This window comes from Anneissia japonica, unplaced genomic scaffold (assembly GCF_011630105.1).
Source record: "Anneissia japonica isolate Jap-2015-1 unplaced genomic scaffold, ASM1163010v1 scaffold287858_len863314_cov180, whole genome shotgun sequence".
In the NCBI taxonomy this organism is placed as follows: Eukaryota; Metazoa; Echinodermata; class Crinoidea; order Comatulida; family Comatulidae; genus Anneissia; species Anneissia japonica.
The window spans coordinates 432,236-450,369 of NW_022693771.1; the positions used below are offsets into that span (position 1 = coordinate 432,236).

General features: G+C 32.3%; 1 protein-coding gene across 7 annotated transcripts in view; it reads left to right on the forward strand.

Annotated features, from left to right (window-relative positions):
- LOC117100901 (voltage-dependent R-type calcium channel subunit alpha-1E-like) overlaps positions 1-18,134 on the forward strand; it is a 51,970-nt gene that overhangs the window by 22,191 nt on the left and 11,645 nt on the right. For 6 of the 7 annotated variants that reach the window (XM_033240739.1, XM_033240737.1, XM_033240741.1 and 3 more), the window contains 15 exons: positions 1,404-1,541; positions 1,706-1,809; positions 2,645-2,735; positions 6,739-6,939; positions 7,660-7,739; positions 8,069-8,179; positions 10,966-11,029; positions 11,411-11,487; positions 11,898-12,006; positions 12,726-12,779; positions 13,756-13,824; positions 16,711-16,806; positions 16,911-17,117; positions 17,408-17,605; positions 17,799-18,002. In XM_033240739.1, the coding sequence (XP_033096630.1) occupies positions 1,404-1,541; positions 1,706-1,809; positions 2,645-2,735; positions 6,739-6,939; positions 7,660-7,739; positions 8,069-8,179; positions 10,966-11,029; positions 11,411-11,487; positions 11,898-12,006; positions 12,726-12,779; positions 13,756-13,824; positions 16,711-16,806; positions 16,911-17,117; positions 17,408-17,605; positions 17,799-18,002 (1,803 nt within the window). The remainder of the gene's footprint in view (positions 1-1,403; positions 1,542-1,705; positions 1,810-2,644; positions 2,736-6,738; positions 6,940-7,659; positions 7,740-8,068; positions 8,180-10,965; positions 11,030-11,410; positions 11,488-11,897; positions 12,007-12,725; positions 12,780-13,755; positions 13,825-16,710; positions 16,807-16,910; positions 17,118-17,407; positions 17,606-17,798; positions 18,003-18,134) is intronic. The other variant, XM_033240743.1, reaches the window with a different exon arrangement.

Below are 18,134 nucleotides of genomic sequence, written 5' to 3' on the forward strand. Positions count from 1 at the left end.
AATTAGAAATTTCTAGTTAACACAAAAGGTAATATGGTATATAAATTGAAATGTCGTATGTCCATCATAGCCTTTTGGTCTAATTTGTTTTTCCAATTAAATTACTATACAGTTCAGCTGTCATAGTGCAGCATAGCTCAGTCAGCTAAACAGACTGGCCACCACCTTCTGGGATGATTGGGGCCCCTGATAATGTGTGTATTAAGAAATTGGAATAGTTGTGTATCATACACTAGTTGAAATTATTATACAAAGGTAGGATTAATGCATGAAGAAAGGATTTTTTTTAATGCATTAATTTATTTGGTTGCAATAGTGATGTGATCAATATATCTGTGAAGATATTACATCTACCTGTGTGTATGAGGATTCCTGCTGCAGTACATGCGAGCACACAGGATTGAAAATGGTGTACATTTACACAGTACAATGAATAAATAATTTATTGTGTTTGAAGAACTTGTCATGAGTTTACTATTTTATTGACATTCGTCAAAGAAATAAACAATTTCTCAAGCATTTGAGAGAATAATCACTTTTTGGTCAGTGCAGACAGGTAATCATGTGAAGATTTTATCTAGGCTAGGGTACAAATTAATCTCAGCCTACTGCCTACATCTAACTTTAATCCTTGTGTCTTTAGAATAGGTCTAGATAGGCCTCAAATATTCCTATTAAGTGTTTAGTTTCTTTAGTTTATTAGGGCCCATTGATTCAAGGAATTCCTTAATTTTTCATACATTATCTTGAATTAAAAGTGACTTTCTTCTGGTTCTAATTGTTCTACAAATTTTTCAAAATTACCACTTGTCAACAAAGGATAATTGGGCGAGTGTCTGCCCTCTCTATCAGCAGGCGAATGTCATAGTGCTAGGTGTAAAAACACTAGCCTAGAATCCGTTGTAGTGCGCGATAATTTTGGTGATATATAGAACTTGTTTTGACCCTTTGCACACATACTGGAAAAACTGTACACTAATGAAAATTAGTGTATGGTTTGGGATTAGGAAAATAACATTGGGATTGATGTCAAGATGGACTTATAATATGCAGTAGTTCATTAATTTATGGATCCAGTGCAATGCTGCAGCTGTACTATCAAAGGAGCTAATATTAGCTGTCATCCGTGAGATTAACTCATCTTCCGTGTTTTTGAAACACTTAAAATGACATCAGTTCATGTTTACTTTATGTCTCCACATTTGTTAGTTACAGTACTTTATTTCCATGTTTTTAGTACAGATCTACCTAATTCATTTATTGTTTGGATGCTCAAGTATAAATATATTAAGATTCTGATCCAAATCTAGGTTTTTTAATTATTATTATCATATTGTATTATATTTTTATTATAACAAAATTAAATTATGCTGTTATTAATAATTTATTTTTTATTGTTTTAGAATACAGAAGAAATGAACTTACAGTTAATAAGTTATTTAGATAGAAATAGTGATGGTGAAATTGATTCTTTTGAATGGACAGTACGACTCTCGGAAGCTCTTAGCTTTGAGTTTGAGGAAACTAAGATTGATGGGATTGTAAGTATTTTTAGACTCCACATGTTTTTGAAGATTTAACTGTAGTGATTCAAAAGCAATTTTTTGTAAGGAATTATGATAAAGTTAGAATTGTTTATTCTATTAGGAAGGTTTACCAAAATGTAAGGAATTATTATAAAGTCACAATTTTTCATTCTTTTTAGGACAGCTTACCAAAAAGTTTACAGGCCATTGGTAGATTTTCACGGAAAATTGATCGTTCTGCAATCTTCTCCAAATTTATTCTTGTGTTGATATTTATTCACTGGTAAGTAGACCATGTAAATAGAACCATGATTTTCCAACCCCATCCTCCAAAGAGATAGTTTATTTTTTGCATAGACTGAAGTCTATTGGAACTAACCCTCTGAGAATATAATTTTTAAAGTTTTTTTATGGTTTAATGAGGTCAACGATTAAAGGCATGTTGTTTGGTGTACATTACAAATAGCTGCAATAAGTAGAACACCTTTGAATCCATTTTTAGGTTAAGGAAGAAAACAAACTCTATTGCAAAACATAACTCATTCTTCGCATTGTTTCATCTAGGTGTTATGCCGTGACAGACATTTTCACTCTATCACTATTCGTGCAAATAGGTACTGAAACAGTTTCAATCCAGTAGCTGTTCGGGCACTTATAGCTAGTTAAGTGTTTTGTACAAGAGTGATAATAGAATAACGTGTGTAGGCATATCTTTATATTTTTTTGTTGTTTTAGTTTGTTATATTTTTATGTAATACTGTCCCAATACTGAGAAAAAAAAAATTTCTATGATATGCAAATGACAATGCTCTCCCTTTACTCAGTCAGCTTAGTGCATCAGAATACCTTGATGATTGGCAAAGCACAAGTAATGCTTATATGTTAAGGGACATCATATTGATGAAATTACTATATTGTAAATGTAACATTTGAGAGAATTATTACTTTTTAAGAATTGTTTGGTAATCAATTCCAGAAAGGGAAGAAAATGAAGAGGAGTACTGCGAACTTATCACACATGCTTTGCTGGTAGTCAAGATAGGAGAATAAATATTTAGAAGAAACATTAATTACTGTATTATAATGGTTTTTTTATTTTGTTTTATGTTTTTACACAGCCTGTTGTTTTGTATTTATTGGGAAGGAATAAGTGACGTAGCTGTCCTCACTATTCAGAGTATTAAATCATTCATCGTCAGCATTTTTTTCGTAAGTATCTGTGGTTCTGTTAAAGATTGTCCCTTGAAAATGACAAAAAATCATAGGAAATAATTTTAGAATTAACTTCCTCATTTTGCAGTAAAATAAAAATATTAACTTGAGCATATTAATTATTGAAGGTAGAAAATGTGTACCCTGATTTTTAAGCCAGATAATTATAATATACGTAATAAAACACTTCCAGAAGAATAGTTTTACTTATCAAAGAACAAAGGTTTGGAACTCCTTAGTATATGAAGCAAAAAATGCTGAAGATCTAAAGGTTTAAAAAAAATTGTGTCAAACCTTTCCAATATGTTATTGCTGCGAAGCAGCCAATTCATATTCTTGACAGCAATTTGACCTCTGAAAGGTCATTGTTTGTCAAAAATCAATCGCCTGAGACAACTGAAAAGCGGAGTTTCTTCTTTCGTTCTGCCGCGTAAAATCAATTACTTTAGGCGACGTTTGTAGACTAACCTACTCGTACCAACGTCGGCATGTCGCGACGCTGGAGTACTATTCAGTGTTTTTACTATATTTCTAGGTTTCCTATTTCTACGTTTAATCGACCCATGTCTCGCCATCGCCAGCAGAGAGATGTCACTGCAGCAAAACACTATTGTACCAACGCTGTTCTAATAATATATAGACAATGGGTCGTGCTCATATTATTTGTTATATTTTTATTATTCATTATTTTCACTTGAAGAACATTTTATGCAGTTGTACTTCGCAGCACTTCACTTGCAATTTGCAATTTCTAGTAGATAGCTTTCTTTTTGTTTAAATTTTACTAGTAATTTCTCTTGTTTTTTTTTGTTTTGCTTTTAAATTTTTGTTTGCTGTAGAAGTTTAATGACAGCCTCCTGGAAGACCAATCTTTGTAAAGGACTGAATTGAGTTTCTGTGAATGAATAAAACTTTATTATTATTATTATTATTATTATTATTATTATTATTATTACTCCAAGAGTTTCTATCAGTTTTTGCTTGTAAAATGTGACCAGCTCTGACAAAACCAGCCGTTGTAGGAAAAATTCAAAATTGAAAATTGTTTATTTGAAGTATATTGGTTGAGTATTAAAAAAAACCTAAAAATGTTCAAAATTCTGATTCTCAAATGTTTTGTGTGCTTGTGAGAAGTTAGAAATTGTGACAAACAGCGTGTCTTGCTGGAGCTGGTCATAAATTATTATTATTTTTTAAATACACAAATTTCTGTGATCAAGTTGATAATGTTTATGTTACTTCAAAATGGGCATGTTAGTTTCAAAAATGATTTTTATGACTTTTTTGATATTTTCATTGGACAATACATCTTTAAATAGATTTTATAAAACTAAAAATATATAAAAACAAAATCAAAATTGGCACATAAATAGTTCTGCCAAATGTGATTGTGGGAACAATTCTATTATTACTTCTGGTCATTGGATCCATATATTGGTTAAACTAGCACTGGAATCTTAGTTGTGCAATATACAAGAATACAAGGTAGATGCTCATATAGGCCATTTTTGAAAGTCAATGGTTCTGTTTGAAATGCTTTTCCCGTCAAATTTGGCCAAGTACTTACGAAGATATGATATTAATCATTGTTTTTGGTATGGTTTTGGTCAGCTATTCAATATAATACCCTACACCCCTCTGCTGATAGCCATTCAAGCAAGACCTTACTTATCAGCCAGAGAAACGTACGATGGAATAGAAACGCATTCATGTAGTAGTATGAGGCTTAGGCTTTTTACACCGTTTTGAAGCAGTTTTGAAGTTAATTAGATAGCTATATATACATAAAAAAATGTTTTTAGTGACAACCAACTGCCATAATTTTCATAATGTAATGATTGTGCCATTTTGTGTTTGTCCCAATATATTGAGATCATTTAAGTTCAATAATAATCTCCAAATGAATTTGTAATAATCTCCTTATTAGATGTATATGTAAACAAATTTTTTTTTTTCGACAATGGAATTGCTGTTTTGTGTTTGCCACAATTTGAGATCACTGAACTTTTAGTAACACCGTCTGATACAAAAAAAAATCAATTAAACATTTACCGTATTGTAATAAACCAATTTTTAGTAGTATTTTCTCCTCATTTCACAATGTATTATGTTGTAATTAGGTGTTTTTTATGCATGATTAACAACGCATGCCCTATGTGTTTGCAGGTTAACATTTTGATGCATGATTAACAATGCATGCCCTATGTGTTTGCGGGGCAATTAGGCATGCCAAGTTATGTAGCTGAATCTTATATTTAATAATCAGTTACAGTACATTTAAATAGTTTATTGTATTTAAGGATATGTAAGGCATTACTATCGATTTCTCACGCTCGAATCCCAATCACACTGAAATATGGAAGATAAACTATGAAACTTCGAGAGCAGGCTTAGACCTATTTATTTTAATTTTGCGTAAAATAAAAATGTTTCTGGTTTGAGGTTTCCGTTTTTAAATATAAAGAATAGCAGCACCACCACCACCATTCTATTATATAAATCATCCTATCTAGCAATTATTTACTATTTAAATAAAAGATGCATAAATTTGACTGTTAATTTAACAGCAACAAAAATTTACAAAAAAAACAATTCAAATTTTCCAGAAACAGACAAAACAAAATCAAGCAAGACTACAACAGCTAGGTGCCAGTAGCTTAAAGCAAAAAAAAAAAACAACAAAAAAACAAAACAAAAAAAACAACAAAAAAACCAAAAAAAAACTGATATACCAAAAGTTACACAAAATTGTTCAAGTGGAACTCTCAGCAAAATTAGATATAAATATGTGGGCTAGGAAAAAAGTCCTGAGAAGGTATATAAAACCATTCATGCATTAACTCAAACATAAAGATGTGGGCTGAATCATCCAAAGTTGTAGGCTCATTGTGTGTACTGTATCGTGTACTGTAGCGTGTACCTAAATACAATGGTGGGAGGAAACTAAAATATGTAATAACAGTATGTTCTACTAACTTAAATTTCGTAGTCGGTAATATGGGTTATACCTGGCCGATTTTTATCTTTCAAAAGTTAATGTGAGGTGCTAGTTAACGTTTAATAATTTTTTTGCAAAGAAAATAATTAAATTATGTCTCTAAATAGAAGTTCATATTCACCAGCCAAATATAGTACAATTGTTTTCAGTGAGGGGGTGGTTGTTGGTGTAGGGCAGGGTGCCCACACCCCCTGTTAAATTTGTATTTAAGTATGGAAAGAATAACAACAAATGGACAACAAATGTTTATTTCTTTAAATTAATATTGGCCCTATATGCCTAGTCCAACATAAATATATTCGCTTTCATGAGTGATCATTATTCTGGCCCCAAAACATAGACTAGCAAATACCCAAAAGGTTGTGTGAGAAGTTTTTACTTCTAGGAGTTAGTGTGTATAGTCAACTGCTCTCTATGGTATTCCTGGGATGTTTTAATGTATAAATATTTCATAAATATCTACTGTATCTAGATAAACCATATTCCAATCTTCAAGATGTGGCCGGGATAATCTTGGAATCGTGCTGGTACATTCCCATTCTCCTAGGACCTGGGGGTTGCATACATTAGTGTTTTCACAAAAATCAGTCTACAGCTAAATTTACACTAGACACAATACCGACACGACAATGACATATCATCGCGTAGTTTGTATTCTTCAACACTGCGCGCATCTGTATCGTGTTGCTGTCATGTCGTAAGCTTTACAAACCGTCTGTCAGTGCAGTTTCCATGATGCCATACAGAGTACGATAGATATTTTCAAAGTGTCAATCAAACTTTACAACTGACCAAGAAAAAAAACCGGGGTAGAAATACGGACGTGTGTGACAAGGCACATGTGTTGTCCATCCTACAAATGTGCTTGTTTGCGTATGTTTTACCACTTGTCATTTTGTGGGACTAGCAATAATATCCCAGAGGCGGAGCTTAGCAGAAATGTCCACTGTATTAGAATCCTAAAACAAAACTTCATTTTGATGGAATTTTTTGTTTCCATAGATTGAATTAATCCTGAGGATTCTTGCAGAAAGTAAAAATTTGCTTGACCCACTGGAGATTCTGGACATAATTCTGATTATTGTAGCGATTGTTTCAAATATTGTTTGGTACGTGGTGGAAGACGTGAATAAGAATCGCGCTGCATGCACCGTAGTTTCTGGATTGGCAGTGTTTTTTAGACTTGGCTTTAATCTCTATCAGGTATGTGTGGTAGAGAATATTTTTAATAGAATACATGCTATTTTATTTTATTTATATGGCGCTTTTAACAATCGCCTTGCCTTTATAAAATCAAGAACCAAACAACATCAAAACACTGCAATCACAAACAGCACCAAGCATGTCATAGAATCAAATCAGCTCTTGACTCACAAAAGTTTCTCTGAAATTGGGACGGGCTCCCGCACTCTCGGGAGCAAACAAAAAATTCCATGATACTAACCCATCTCCTGCAAATTCATGATAAATGTTTTTACTACTATATTATCAATTGCCTCCTTGAAAACAGCTGGTGATTGGTATCACCATATGTAGCAAAATATAATTAGATGTGTTAAAAAAGCTAATCCAAGTGTTGTCTTCTTACCCTGAGAACTGAGAAGGAATTTGACTTCAATTGTATGAATTACTTGTTTTTTTATATGAAATAAATTATTCATAATTATATTATACTATTTTATTTCTACTTTACTAGTTCATATACCATATATTTTATATAATTATTTTCATTTTCATAGTTAATTGTGGTCAAATTTCTGAAAGGACTAAATAAATTTAATCTTGAATAATTGAAATCATGTTTTCAATTTATACATGTTTATTGTAGTGTTATTTATTTATTTTTTTATATTATAATTTGTGTTCATGCTTTAATTATTATTAAGATTTTTTAATTTTTCTGTTTTCTGTATTTATATTTAGACCAAGAAACTAATTACATTGTTTACAACTCGGATTTTTCCTGTCATGTTTGACCTCATTGTTCTAGTCTTCATAATCATGTAAGTTTTCTTTAACTTTATCAATGTGAAATGTAACATAAAAAATAGCATAAGTATTTCTTTTATGGTAAGAATTTGATGATGTTTTCGGTTGTTGCTAAGAGAATTAGATATACAAAAGATTTGAATGGTATTGACTACAAAAATCTATTGTTTTCATTTATATAGATTCTTAGCACTGTTTACATGTAAGCATTTAATGCATCGATTTGCCTACAGCAGTAACGATCTTCGCTATATTTTACGAGAAATGCAAACGTACATAAAAAATACATAAGAAATTTGTAATTAATGCTACATATACTAATTGTTAATATTTCATTTGGCAGCTATTTCTATGCAATAATTGGATTTGAATCGTTCAGTGGTAGAACGAGAAACCCATTATACTCATCAAGTCATTATGACTACTGCTGTGGACTTGGCTTTGACACGTTTTCGTAAGTTGCTATGGTTTATTGATTAGAACACCTGTCAGTGAGCTAATATTGGGCCTTTTTTTTTTTATTCATTTCTTTTATTGGTTACAGAAAAAAAAACCAAAAAAAAAACAAACAAGAGTACATCATTGTAAATTCAAAAAGAGAACAACAGTTAAAGAAAAAAAAATATGATTGTGGTGATGGGCAGATAAATATTAAATTATACAATATTAATTTCCTTTAATAATGAAGTGAAAAAACTCCATTGCTTAATAAATTTTTCTTTTTCTGTTATACATTTCTCTATTGATATTTTTGATCTTAGAAACATTTTAAGTCCCTGACAATCAGGTTTTTTATTTAACAACATTTTTGCATAGATAAATTGTTTCATAAGTAACAAAATATGGTTAAAAGCTTCGCTATTTGATTTACTTATTCCTAACAGTATAATTTGTTTATTTAGTTTGGTAGGCGATACAAACCTATCAATATGTTGACTTACGTAAGTCCATATCTCTTTTACACATGGGCATTTATAAAAGAGATATTCTATAGTTTCTACTGATTTTTTACAAAAAGTACATTGATCATTATCGCTAAGATCTACCTTGTGTAGTAATTTGTTTGTTCCTAAAATTTGGTGAATTATCTTGTATTGCAAAATTTGTAGGCTACATTCAGTTGTACACTTACTAGCATATTGTCAACAAATGATGCCAGTTGTCACATTCACCTGATTCGTGCCATTTATTAATTACATGTTGTGGATAGACTTCAGTATTGGGCCTTTTTTATGGTTGTTGACAAAGTGAGATGAACATATCTGACCCTTTGTCTTTTGAAATATATTCTGATTGTTCTTCTAAATTTTTCTACTTACTGAATTTTCTATAATAATTGTCTTCTGTACATTAGTAAATATTTCAAATTTTACTTAGGAAAATTCTATTTGAATGACTGTATTATGTCAAGGGCCACTGATCAGCTCACTGGCTTGCTTTTGACCTGGAAGGGTCACCCTCGTTAAATAAGCATAGAAATAAAATAAATTTTAAAAAATAAATAGGGTTTTTTTTTTTTTATAACTCTCCAAGTATAATTATTAACTCACTAAATGATGTATAACCCTCTGATGAAGGTGTGGGTAGTAGCAAGGAGTGTGTTGTAAGGATGTGGTTATGAGTATCAGGAGTATCGTGGCTGCAGGGGTGGGATGTTAGAGGTGAGGGAGCTATAGTTAAATTAGTGTGGGTAGCAAGTGTAAGGTAGTATGAAAGAGTGTTACAATGGGATTGCTTCATGGAATGTTATTTTATAGCAGGTAACCAGTGTAGGAAAAAGATTTTTGGAGATGGAGGGATGGGGTTTTTTTCCTCCCAGATCCCAGCATTAGGGGATCAAATTATACATTCTATAATCTTAAAGTACAGTAGAACCCCAATTAAGGGGACACCTTTGGGACCAAAAAAAGTGTCCCCTTAATAGGGGTTTTTGGCATGTTTTCATATAATGATGACATATAATTCTTAATAATTTTATTTTTATTGACATAATTTGTTACAGTAGAATTAGAACTAATTTATAGCAATAATTTGCAATGCAAATACAATTCCATTATAATATGAAATAAGCAGAAATGTAACTAAAACAATACTTTTATATGTTCCCAATATTGTTTCATGATGCAATGTTAATGAATAAAGTAGAATCCTATGAAAGTGCAAGAAAAAGAAATCCCCATGGTTTAAGGGTCAAAAGTGACAAGATTGGTTTATACAAACTAACACATGCAGTAGGCAAATGTTACTCCAATATTCAATATAAAGATTTGGGGAGAAAATTCTGGTTTATTACTCAAATTTCAAAATTCAAATTTTCATTTTCAATTATTTTCAATTTCAGTTAATTCAAAAAAACCTCCAGAACAGATAAGTAAAGTAGTAGGCCTAGAAGAACTTTAAAACAATAGAACAATTTCATTAAAATAGACAATACATTATATTCATACATATACCAGAACAATAAAAATAGAAGCCACAACAAAATTGGATAAATTCTCAAAATACAAAATTCAATCAAATCAATAAGAGGTGAGAACAGAACACCACTTTAACAGATACAAGCAAAACAACAACCCATGAAAATATTTAAACACACCAAACTACTACCAAATAAAGACAGATTATTTTGCTTGATTCAAAATTCTTTTTGTATTTCAATTTCAGTTAAAATATTACAAATATTATTATTATTATTATTATTATTATTATTATTATTATTATTATGTAGTCTAACAAAAGCTCGCCCTTGACAAACAGCAGTAGAAAGGTGATAATAATAGTTAGAAAATGTATGTTCCTTATAAGTTGCTCAAAATGTGTCACTATATAAAGTTGAGTGAATTTTTCTTATTTTGAGACTGTTGTATTTGTTGTGATACAATAGAAAAAAATTAAAGTGTCCCCTTAATAGGGGTTGTTTGACCATTTGGCACACTCAGAAAGTGTCCCTGTCCCCTTAATAGGAGTGTCCCCTTAATAGGGGTTGGCCATAGTGTTAAAAGACATAACGCCCCTCGTTTCACGGAAAAGTGTCCCCTTAATAGGGGTGTCCCCTGAATAGGGGTGTCCCAAAGGAGGGGTTCTACTGTATTATAACTTCTATTTATTTTATTTTTGGTTTTTATTCAGGTGTAAGAGAAAGAATGTTAGGGATAGGCGTAGGATAGTGGTATTTTCTCCTAGATTCTTAAAGCATTGAAGTATTATAATTTCTATTTATTTTGGTTTGTTTTTATTCAGGTGTGCTTTGCTTGTTATCTTCCAAATTGTGACGACAAGTAACTGGCATGAGATTATGAACTCTGTAAGTGGTCTTTCTAAAGTTGTCCAGGCTAGCACATTTTCTTTGATAAAAAACTCTAATATGCCAATATATAGCCATGATATGCCATATATAGGCATGATATGCCATATTTAGCCATGATATGCCCATATTTAGCCATGATATGCCATATTTAGGCATACCACATGTGTTTGTCAAGTGAAAATTGATAGTCTGGATAGGGCTTAAAGATAAATGAAGTATTAAACTAATTTTAAAAATATTTAAGAATAAAATTCAAGATGATTATACAATCATCATCTTCATCTCAAACTTTTTTTATAGTTTTAATTGTATCGTTTTTTGTTTGTTTGTTTTGTTTTTTTTAAATATTGCTGTTAATCTTTTTCGTGTGTTTGTTAGGTTATGAAGTCCACTTCTGATTTTACCTGTATTTACTTTGTGACTTGCTACATTGTCATCAACTTAGTTGTCATGAAGTAAGTATCCAACACTTATAATTCGTACCAATACTTACCTCTGTAAGGTAAGTAGACTTTTTCTGGGAGGGAAATGACAAACAATCCACAGTAATGCTTATACTGTAGTTTGGCCCAATCACCAAGTGAGAGATGGGCACTCTGGCCTGGAAGCATGAAGCTCCAAATCTGAAATTGTCTGCATTTGACCATATCTATGCGCACATAATCCTTATCTATACGCACATGATCTTTAGTTGTAGTTTGAGCAAAATTTCATAAGAAATCTCCCAATTGTCAGTTTAATAGCTATTGCTTTCCAGTGATTTTCAGCTGGAGTGTACTCGTTGCTGTAAGTGCATTTAAAAAAAATATTTTTTTATCACAGAACCTGATTTGTGTTTTTTGCCTTTTTTTTCTATCATTAATAGCTTGTTTGTTGCCATAGCAATTGAAGCATTTAATAAGTTAGGAACGGAGAAGGAATTAGAGGCAGCTGAGAACAAAAGTAATGCGTATGAATCTGGAGAGCAGGATAAGGTAACAATGATAGTGATGGTGATGCTGATCATCGTAATGATGCTCATAATAATTGTGAAGATAGTGATGATGATGTTATGGTAGTGATGGTAAAGAGGATGATAATGGTGATAATAATGTTGATTATAATGATGATATGATGTGTGATGTAGATGGTGGTAATGGCGATGATGATGATGTTGATGATGATATGATGATGATGATGACAGGACAGTTTAAGTGGTGGGGACGATGACAGTGATTAGAGCCGTTATTGGGATGATTATAGTTTCAGTGATACAATTATTAAATAAAATATCAAATATCAAAATATCAACAAAAAAAAAATGTCAAATTTAATTGACTTCCATTATTTTTTTAAAAATTTATAGTATATCTATTATATGCAGTTTGTCAAATTTGCACAGTTTTGAAACTATGCAAAAAAATCTTTACTCAGAGTTGAAACTGCATAAATATATTATTGCACAAAAACTATATGCAGTTCCAATGGTCTAGCCTCTAAATTACCATTGTGAATTTCAAAATTACAAACCATCTGAATGCTATATTTTCATATTGGAACTTAAATAACTGCAGTCTGTATCACTATTTGAATACCTATAAATTTCTTAATGACACATTTTGTGCCGAGTTACCCAACATATTTACGTCAATTTACCCAAATAAAACATGTATTTTCTATGTTTTATGAGACAATAAGCAAATTTTGATTTCAGAGCGCCCTCAATTCAGCTAAGACGTTTCTCAACAACATATTTGAAAGTTCTCGGGTGAGTCCATCTTTGTATTCTATTTCTATCATATTTAAATGATAGTTCAGCTGTGTTCCCTGGAAATGTAAGAATGAAATACACAACTTAAAATATCAGAGAATAGAGTGCAATCTAATTTTTCAGTGTATTTGGTTAAATCATTTTTTTTAAAGTTACTGATATTGTTTTCTTTACTTTGCATAGATAGTATGACAGTTTAATGCTCTGTCCTCAGTATCAAGTTTTCTGTGACAAGTATATGATTTTTTTCATATATGGATCTGATGATGTCATACCAAATGCTTCATATATGAGCAATTGTCATATATGAGCAATTCATTTATTTCCTTCATTTTTCATAATGCTGCTGCTGCCTTGAAATCTCCAAAAATAAGATATGTATATGTCATCCTGATTATATAAATTTAAAGCATTTAACCACCCCATTAATACACTGTCTACATTCGCCAATAAAATTTTATTTTTATTTTCTCCGTCTGGACGTTTTTGGCAAAACTATTTGCTAAATGAAGAACCAAATTTTATTATTACTTTTTTTCCTCCCTCTGACGATCTTTAAAGAAATGAGTTTGCGAAACAAGGTATAAAAAAAAGTCTCGCTTAACCATCATTGGATAAAACAGCTATGGAACATATACTTGGCATTGCTGGGGGAGTATTTATAATTATTGCTGAATGAATACATTGGCATGCATGCCAGTTAATGTATACCAGGGAAGAAACTGTTTTCACTAAAATAAAATGGTACTCGTAGCCATTCTATTGGATATAGTTTTTAATCTGTCTCAGCACAACAGGTTCAATTTTTATGGTTTTTTTTTTTTAAAGAGTTTGATAATAAATCTTGTTATATTATATGAGAATATTCATCCCATATGACCAGCTTTTTGAAATATATTTTTCATTGTGTGGGAAAATTAGAATATAATTTTCTAGATTATTTGTTGGACCATAATTATTGTGCGTTTATCAGGTGGAAGAGGAGAAGGAACGTAATATTAGACCAACTAATAGCCCTCGTATGAGGAGACCAAGTAGAGTCGTAAGTAAAAGAATGTCAAAGGTCATCATAGATATAGCGAACATCATGGACATTTTGAACAAAATCCATACAATACCATTATGGTATCAAACATTAAATTCCTTTTCATAGCATGTATGGATAAATATTCAACTACCAAGTCATTTTCATTTGCATCTAGATTTGATGACTGCCATGGTGATCAGTGAATTGTTCAACATTGTTAGTAGTCTGATTAAACCCAGTATTCCTACTTAACCCTCTCACTCCAGTTCTCAACAGCTTGGCTGTCGCACTTTTCCTTCTCGGTCTTTCCGCCTCATCTGACATGGTTAATCATCATTATATTCTTCTTGAAAGGCTGTCTCATCAGTTTGGTTTTATGGGCAATGTTCTTCTTTGGTTTTATTCCTGTCTTTCTTCATGGTCTCAGTCTGTTCCCATTCATGATACTATGTCACTGACCAAATTATTGCCTTATATAGTTTATCAAGGCTCGGTCTTAGGACCATTACTTTTTACTCTTTACATTTATTCGGTTGCCAAGATAATTCGTAAAAACGGAGTTAAATTGCACCTGTATGCTGATGATATTTAGCTGTATGTTCCTTTCGATCCTAATTTTGAATCACAAATTCCTATAAATAAATTTGAGCAGACAGTTTTTGAAATCAAACAATGGATATTTCAGAACAAACTAACTAAATGAAAACGAAACTGAATACATACAGTAGTTTTCTATTCCAGATTTCTTCTCCCAAAGCCCACTTTTCCACCTATTACCCTTGGGACAACAGTCCTTGAGCCTTCTACATCAGGAAACCTTGGTGTTATTTTTGACCGACACCATACTTTTGAGAAACATGTTAGCCCTATTACACAAGTCTGCAAATAACTATGTTTGTAACATTGGCAAAATCAGGGAGTTTCTTAACACCAAATCTGCTGAAATACTTGTTTATTTGCTCATATCATCTCAGCTTAACTTTTGCGATTCCCTATTTGTTCAACCGGGCACTTAATGCATCCAACGGTCTTCGGCTGATGCGATTTTTTTGAAGAACGCAACACCACGACGTGCACGCAGCGGATTGTTTTTAATGATGATACGTTCAGACTCATAGGGAGCTGAGTTGGATTAATCGGCTGACGATTGTACAACGCAGTGATGGTCCGGCTTTAGCGTTCTGCAGGAATTGCTTAAGCGCTTTCAGCTCATCCAAAACACAGCTGCCCGTATATGTACCGGTGCTTGAAAGTAGGATCATTTCACTCCTTTATTGCATGAACTTTATTGGCTGCCAATCAGGAAACGTGTTATTAAATTTCTTGTTCTTAGCTTTTAAAGCTCTCCATCTGTTCTATTTTCTCTATGATCTGAGTAAACCATCATATTTGCATTCATTGCTTTCCCAATATACAGTACGCCATCTCCGCTCATCCTCTCAAAACTTTCTGTCACCAAGTACCGAACCAAAACCTACAGTCATTGTCCTTTGATTTATACTTCTGCCCTTTTTTGGAACCAATTCAAAATAACATAAATTCTCTTTTGCAACTTAATTAAAGTCTCAGCTTAAGACTTTCCAATGGCTATTCACATGTGTTGCACCTTCGATATTTTTTTGAATTGGCGCCATATCAGTTTTAGATATTATTATACTGTATATTCCCCTCCTAAGTTACCCATTCATGGTATATGAGAAGACATTTAATTTTCAAACCTGCATATCACTATACCCTTCACAGAATATTGGTGTGGTACTTTCCCTCTCTATCATTTTGAAATCAGGCTGAAACAGCCAGCCACTTTTTATTAGGCACAGGTATATCATATACAAGTATTTAGGATGCCAAAAAAAGTGACTTTAGGTTTGTGAGATATTGGGTCTGTTAGGCTTGGGCTACACAAAGTGTCTTTGGCCTACCATAATTATTTGGTCATTGTCACCATCAAGAGACTTTTCAGGCCAAACTCCTAAACTTTCCTTGATTGAATTAAATTCTGTTTTTATTGTGTTGTAAGCACCTTTATGGGTTTGTGTCACTTCATGAAGTGAAGGAGAAAAGGCCTGTAAATTTTGTGTACTTTTTTGGGGTATGTTGTGTGGTAGCTGCATCAACCATCCACTGCATGTATGTCACTTAGTATCATGATATATTAGACATTAGATCTGCAAATAAATATACAAATTGTATGCATTAACTTCAGTTATTATCATTGCACATCATAACATGCAAATTGTATGCCAATATGTAAATCTGTAAATATCAGTTATCCATTATTCTGCATGGCATTAAATTGTTGATTTCCAAATCCCTTTGACTGAATGCTGCCCTCACAGTTTCAAATTCTGATATTTTTTATAGTCAGCCTTCTGTCTATAAAATAAATTGTAATGTAGTTGAAATTTGGGGTAAGGATGCTTGACTTTCCATGGTTCTGGGTTCAAATCCAAGTTTTTTTTTTCACAACACAAAGAATGGCTCCACTCCATAGGCAGTGATGGCTCCAGAAATTTGCCAAAAGGGGATTTAACAAGGTTGAAAAAAATTCTGCCTAAGGCCTCTAGTAAATCGTCGATAAAAGTTGTGGTAGAGTCAAGGGAGAAGGTAAAATTTCCTCGTATGAAGAGATTTTATGTTATTTAGACCATAATTTTAAGAAACTCGCTCATTTTTTTCTTTTGTCCAATGACGTAAGGGATATCCGACAATCCACCTTTGGTGCCACTAGCAGTGTCCCCAATCCTAATCCAATGTAATTATACAGTTACATAATTATATTTTCAACTTTTTAATTGGCACGTATATTTGTTGATGGATGTGAAAGCATTTTTTTTTCTAAACATTTTTTAATTGTTATGCTCATACTAATATGTTAATATTTGTGTTTCTACATCATAGAGCATTGTACATCAAAATCCAGGCATGTCGCCGTTGTTGATACCTTCGGACTTAAGTCCTGTATCAATTGAAGATGAAGACGTGGACGAGGACGATGTGAGTATTACTTTAATATCTTCATGAAAAGTAATTTTAGTGAAGAAGATGTTATGCCTTTTATTAAATTAGTGATTTTTACTTATCATGATTTTTTATTGCAGGATAAAGATAACATTTCGGATCTGAAACACCTGACACCAAAAGAAAGGAGAGAGCAGATATTAAAAAGGAAGAGAGCAAAGAAAAAAAAGAAGAAATTAAACATAAATAATCCAAAAACCAAGATTGAGGTTGTGACGGCATATCGTGGAACTAAGGATCAGGAGCTTGATTTAATTGTTGGGGATGAAGTTCAAATAATACAGAAGGTATGTATTTATGTGTTTATATATGTATACTGTAGATTTTTATTGATATATTATATTTTACCACTTACGTGCGAGCCAAATGGTCAAGCGGTTAATTTTTTAAGTTTTTAATTTGTAATATATATTATTATTATTGGTTTCATAATTGTATTGAGTTAAATCTTTATTAACATTGTCAGAATATTCCTTTTTTCTCAGAATATTCCTTATTTTTCTTACAAAATATGTAATGATTCCCTATTCCAGTGTTGTATCTCATATACACAAGTAAATTTTTTTCATGCTTGCAGCAAGATGATTGGTGGGAGGGTAAAATCCGAGGGCGTAAAGGATGGTTCCCGGCATCCCACGTCCGAGAAGTGAAAAGAAAGCCAGTAGAGCAATCGAAACATGAAATTAAGGTGGATGAGAAACGACTGCCTAGCCCACCCACTACTGCTTGGACTGGAGATCCTGTTTGCCGGTCCACCGTTCCGACAACAAATCCAGTAAGATTTTGTTGGTGCCTTTAAAACAGGTGTTCATTTCAAAATTAATGTTGAGGGTGCTGTTTAATCTGGCTGCCGTATTTAATCATATTTACATATTTGAATTATTTTTGAAGGAATACATTAGTGTAAGGATGATTTACATGTTAACTTATTTATAAAATAAATATTAAAATTGCTTTTTTATAAATAGACTTCTGCAACTCCAGCCAATAATGGGGTGCAACGATCACAGAATCCACTGGCCCATCGTTATACTACACCACACACCAACCATACTGTAGGATTCAGTGAAATGAGGTCAGCGATGAATGCGGTTCCAAAATTAAGGGTCAAGAATAAAGGTGATTGGAGACGAGAGATTCTTGGTGACATAACAGTTATGAATCCAGAAGAGGTAATAAACAGATTTATAGGCATAAAAATTAAAGATTGATAATAGGTAGTATAGACAAGAAATTGGTTGCGTGCAAAAGCCGTTCAATAGCAAAAAGGAATGAATGCGGAGTAGGCGAGTCAAGTAGGCAAG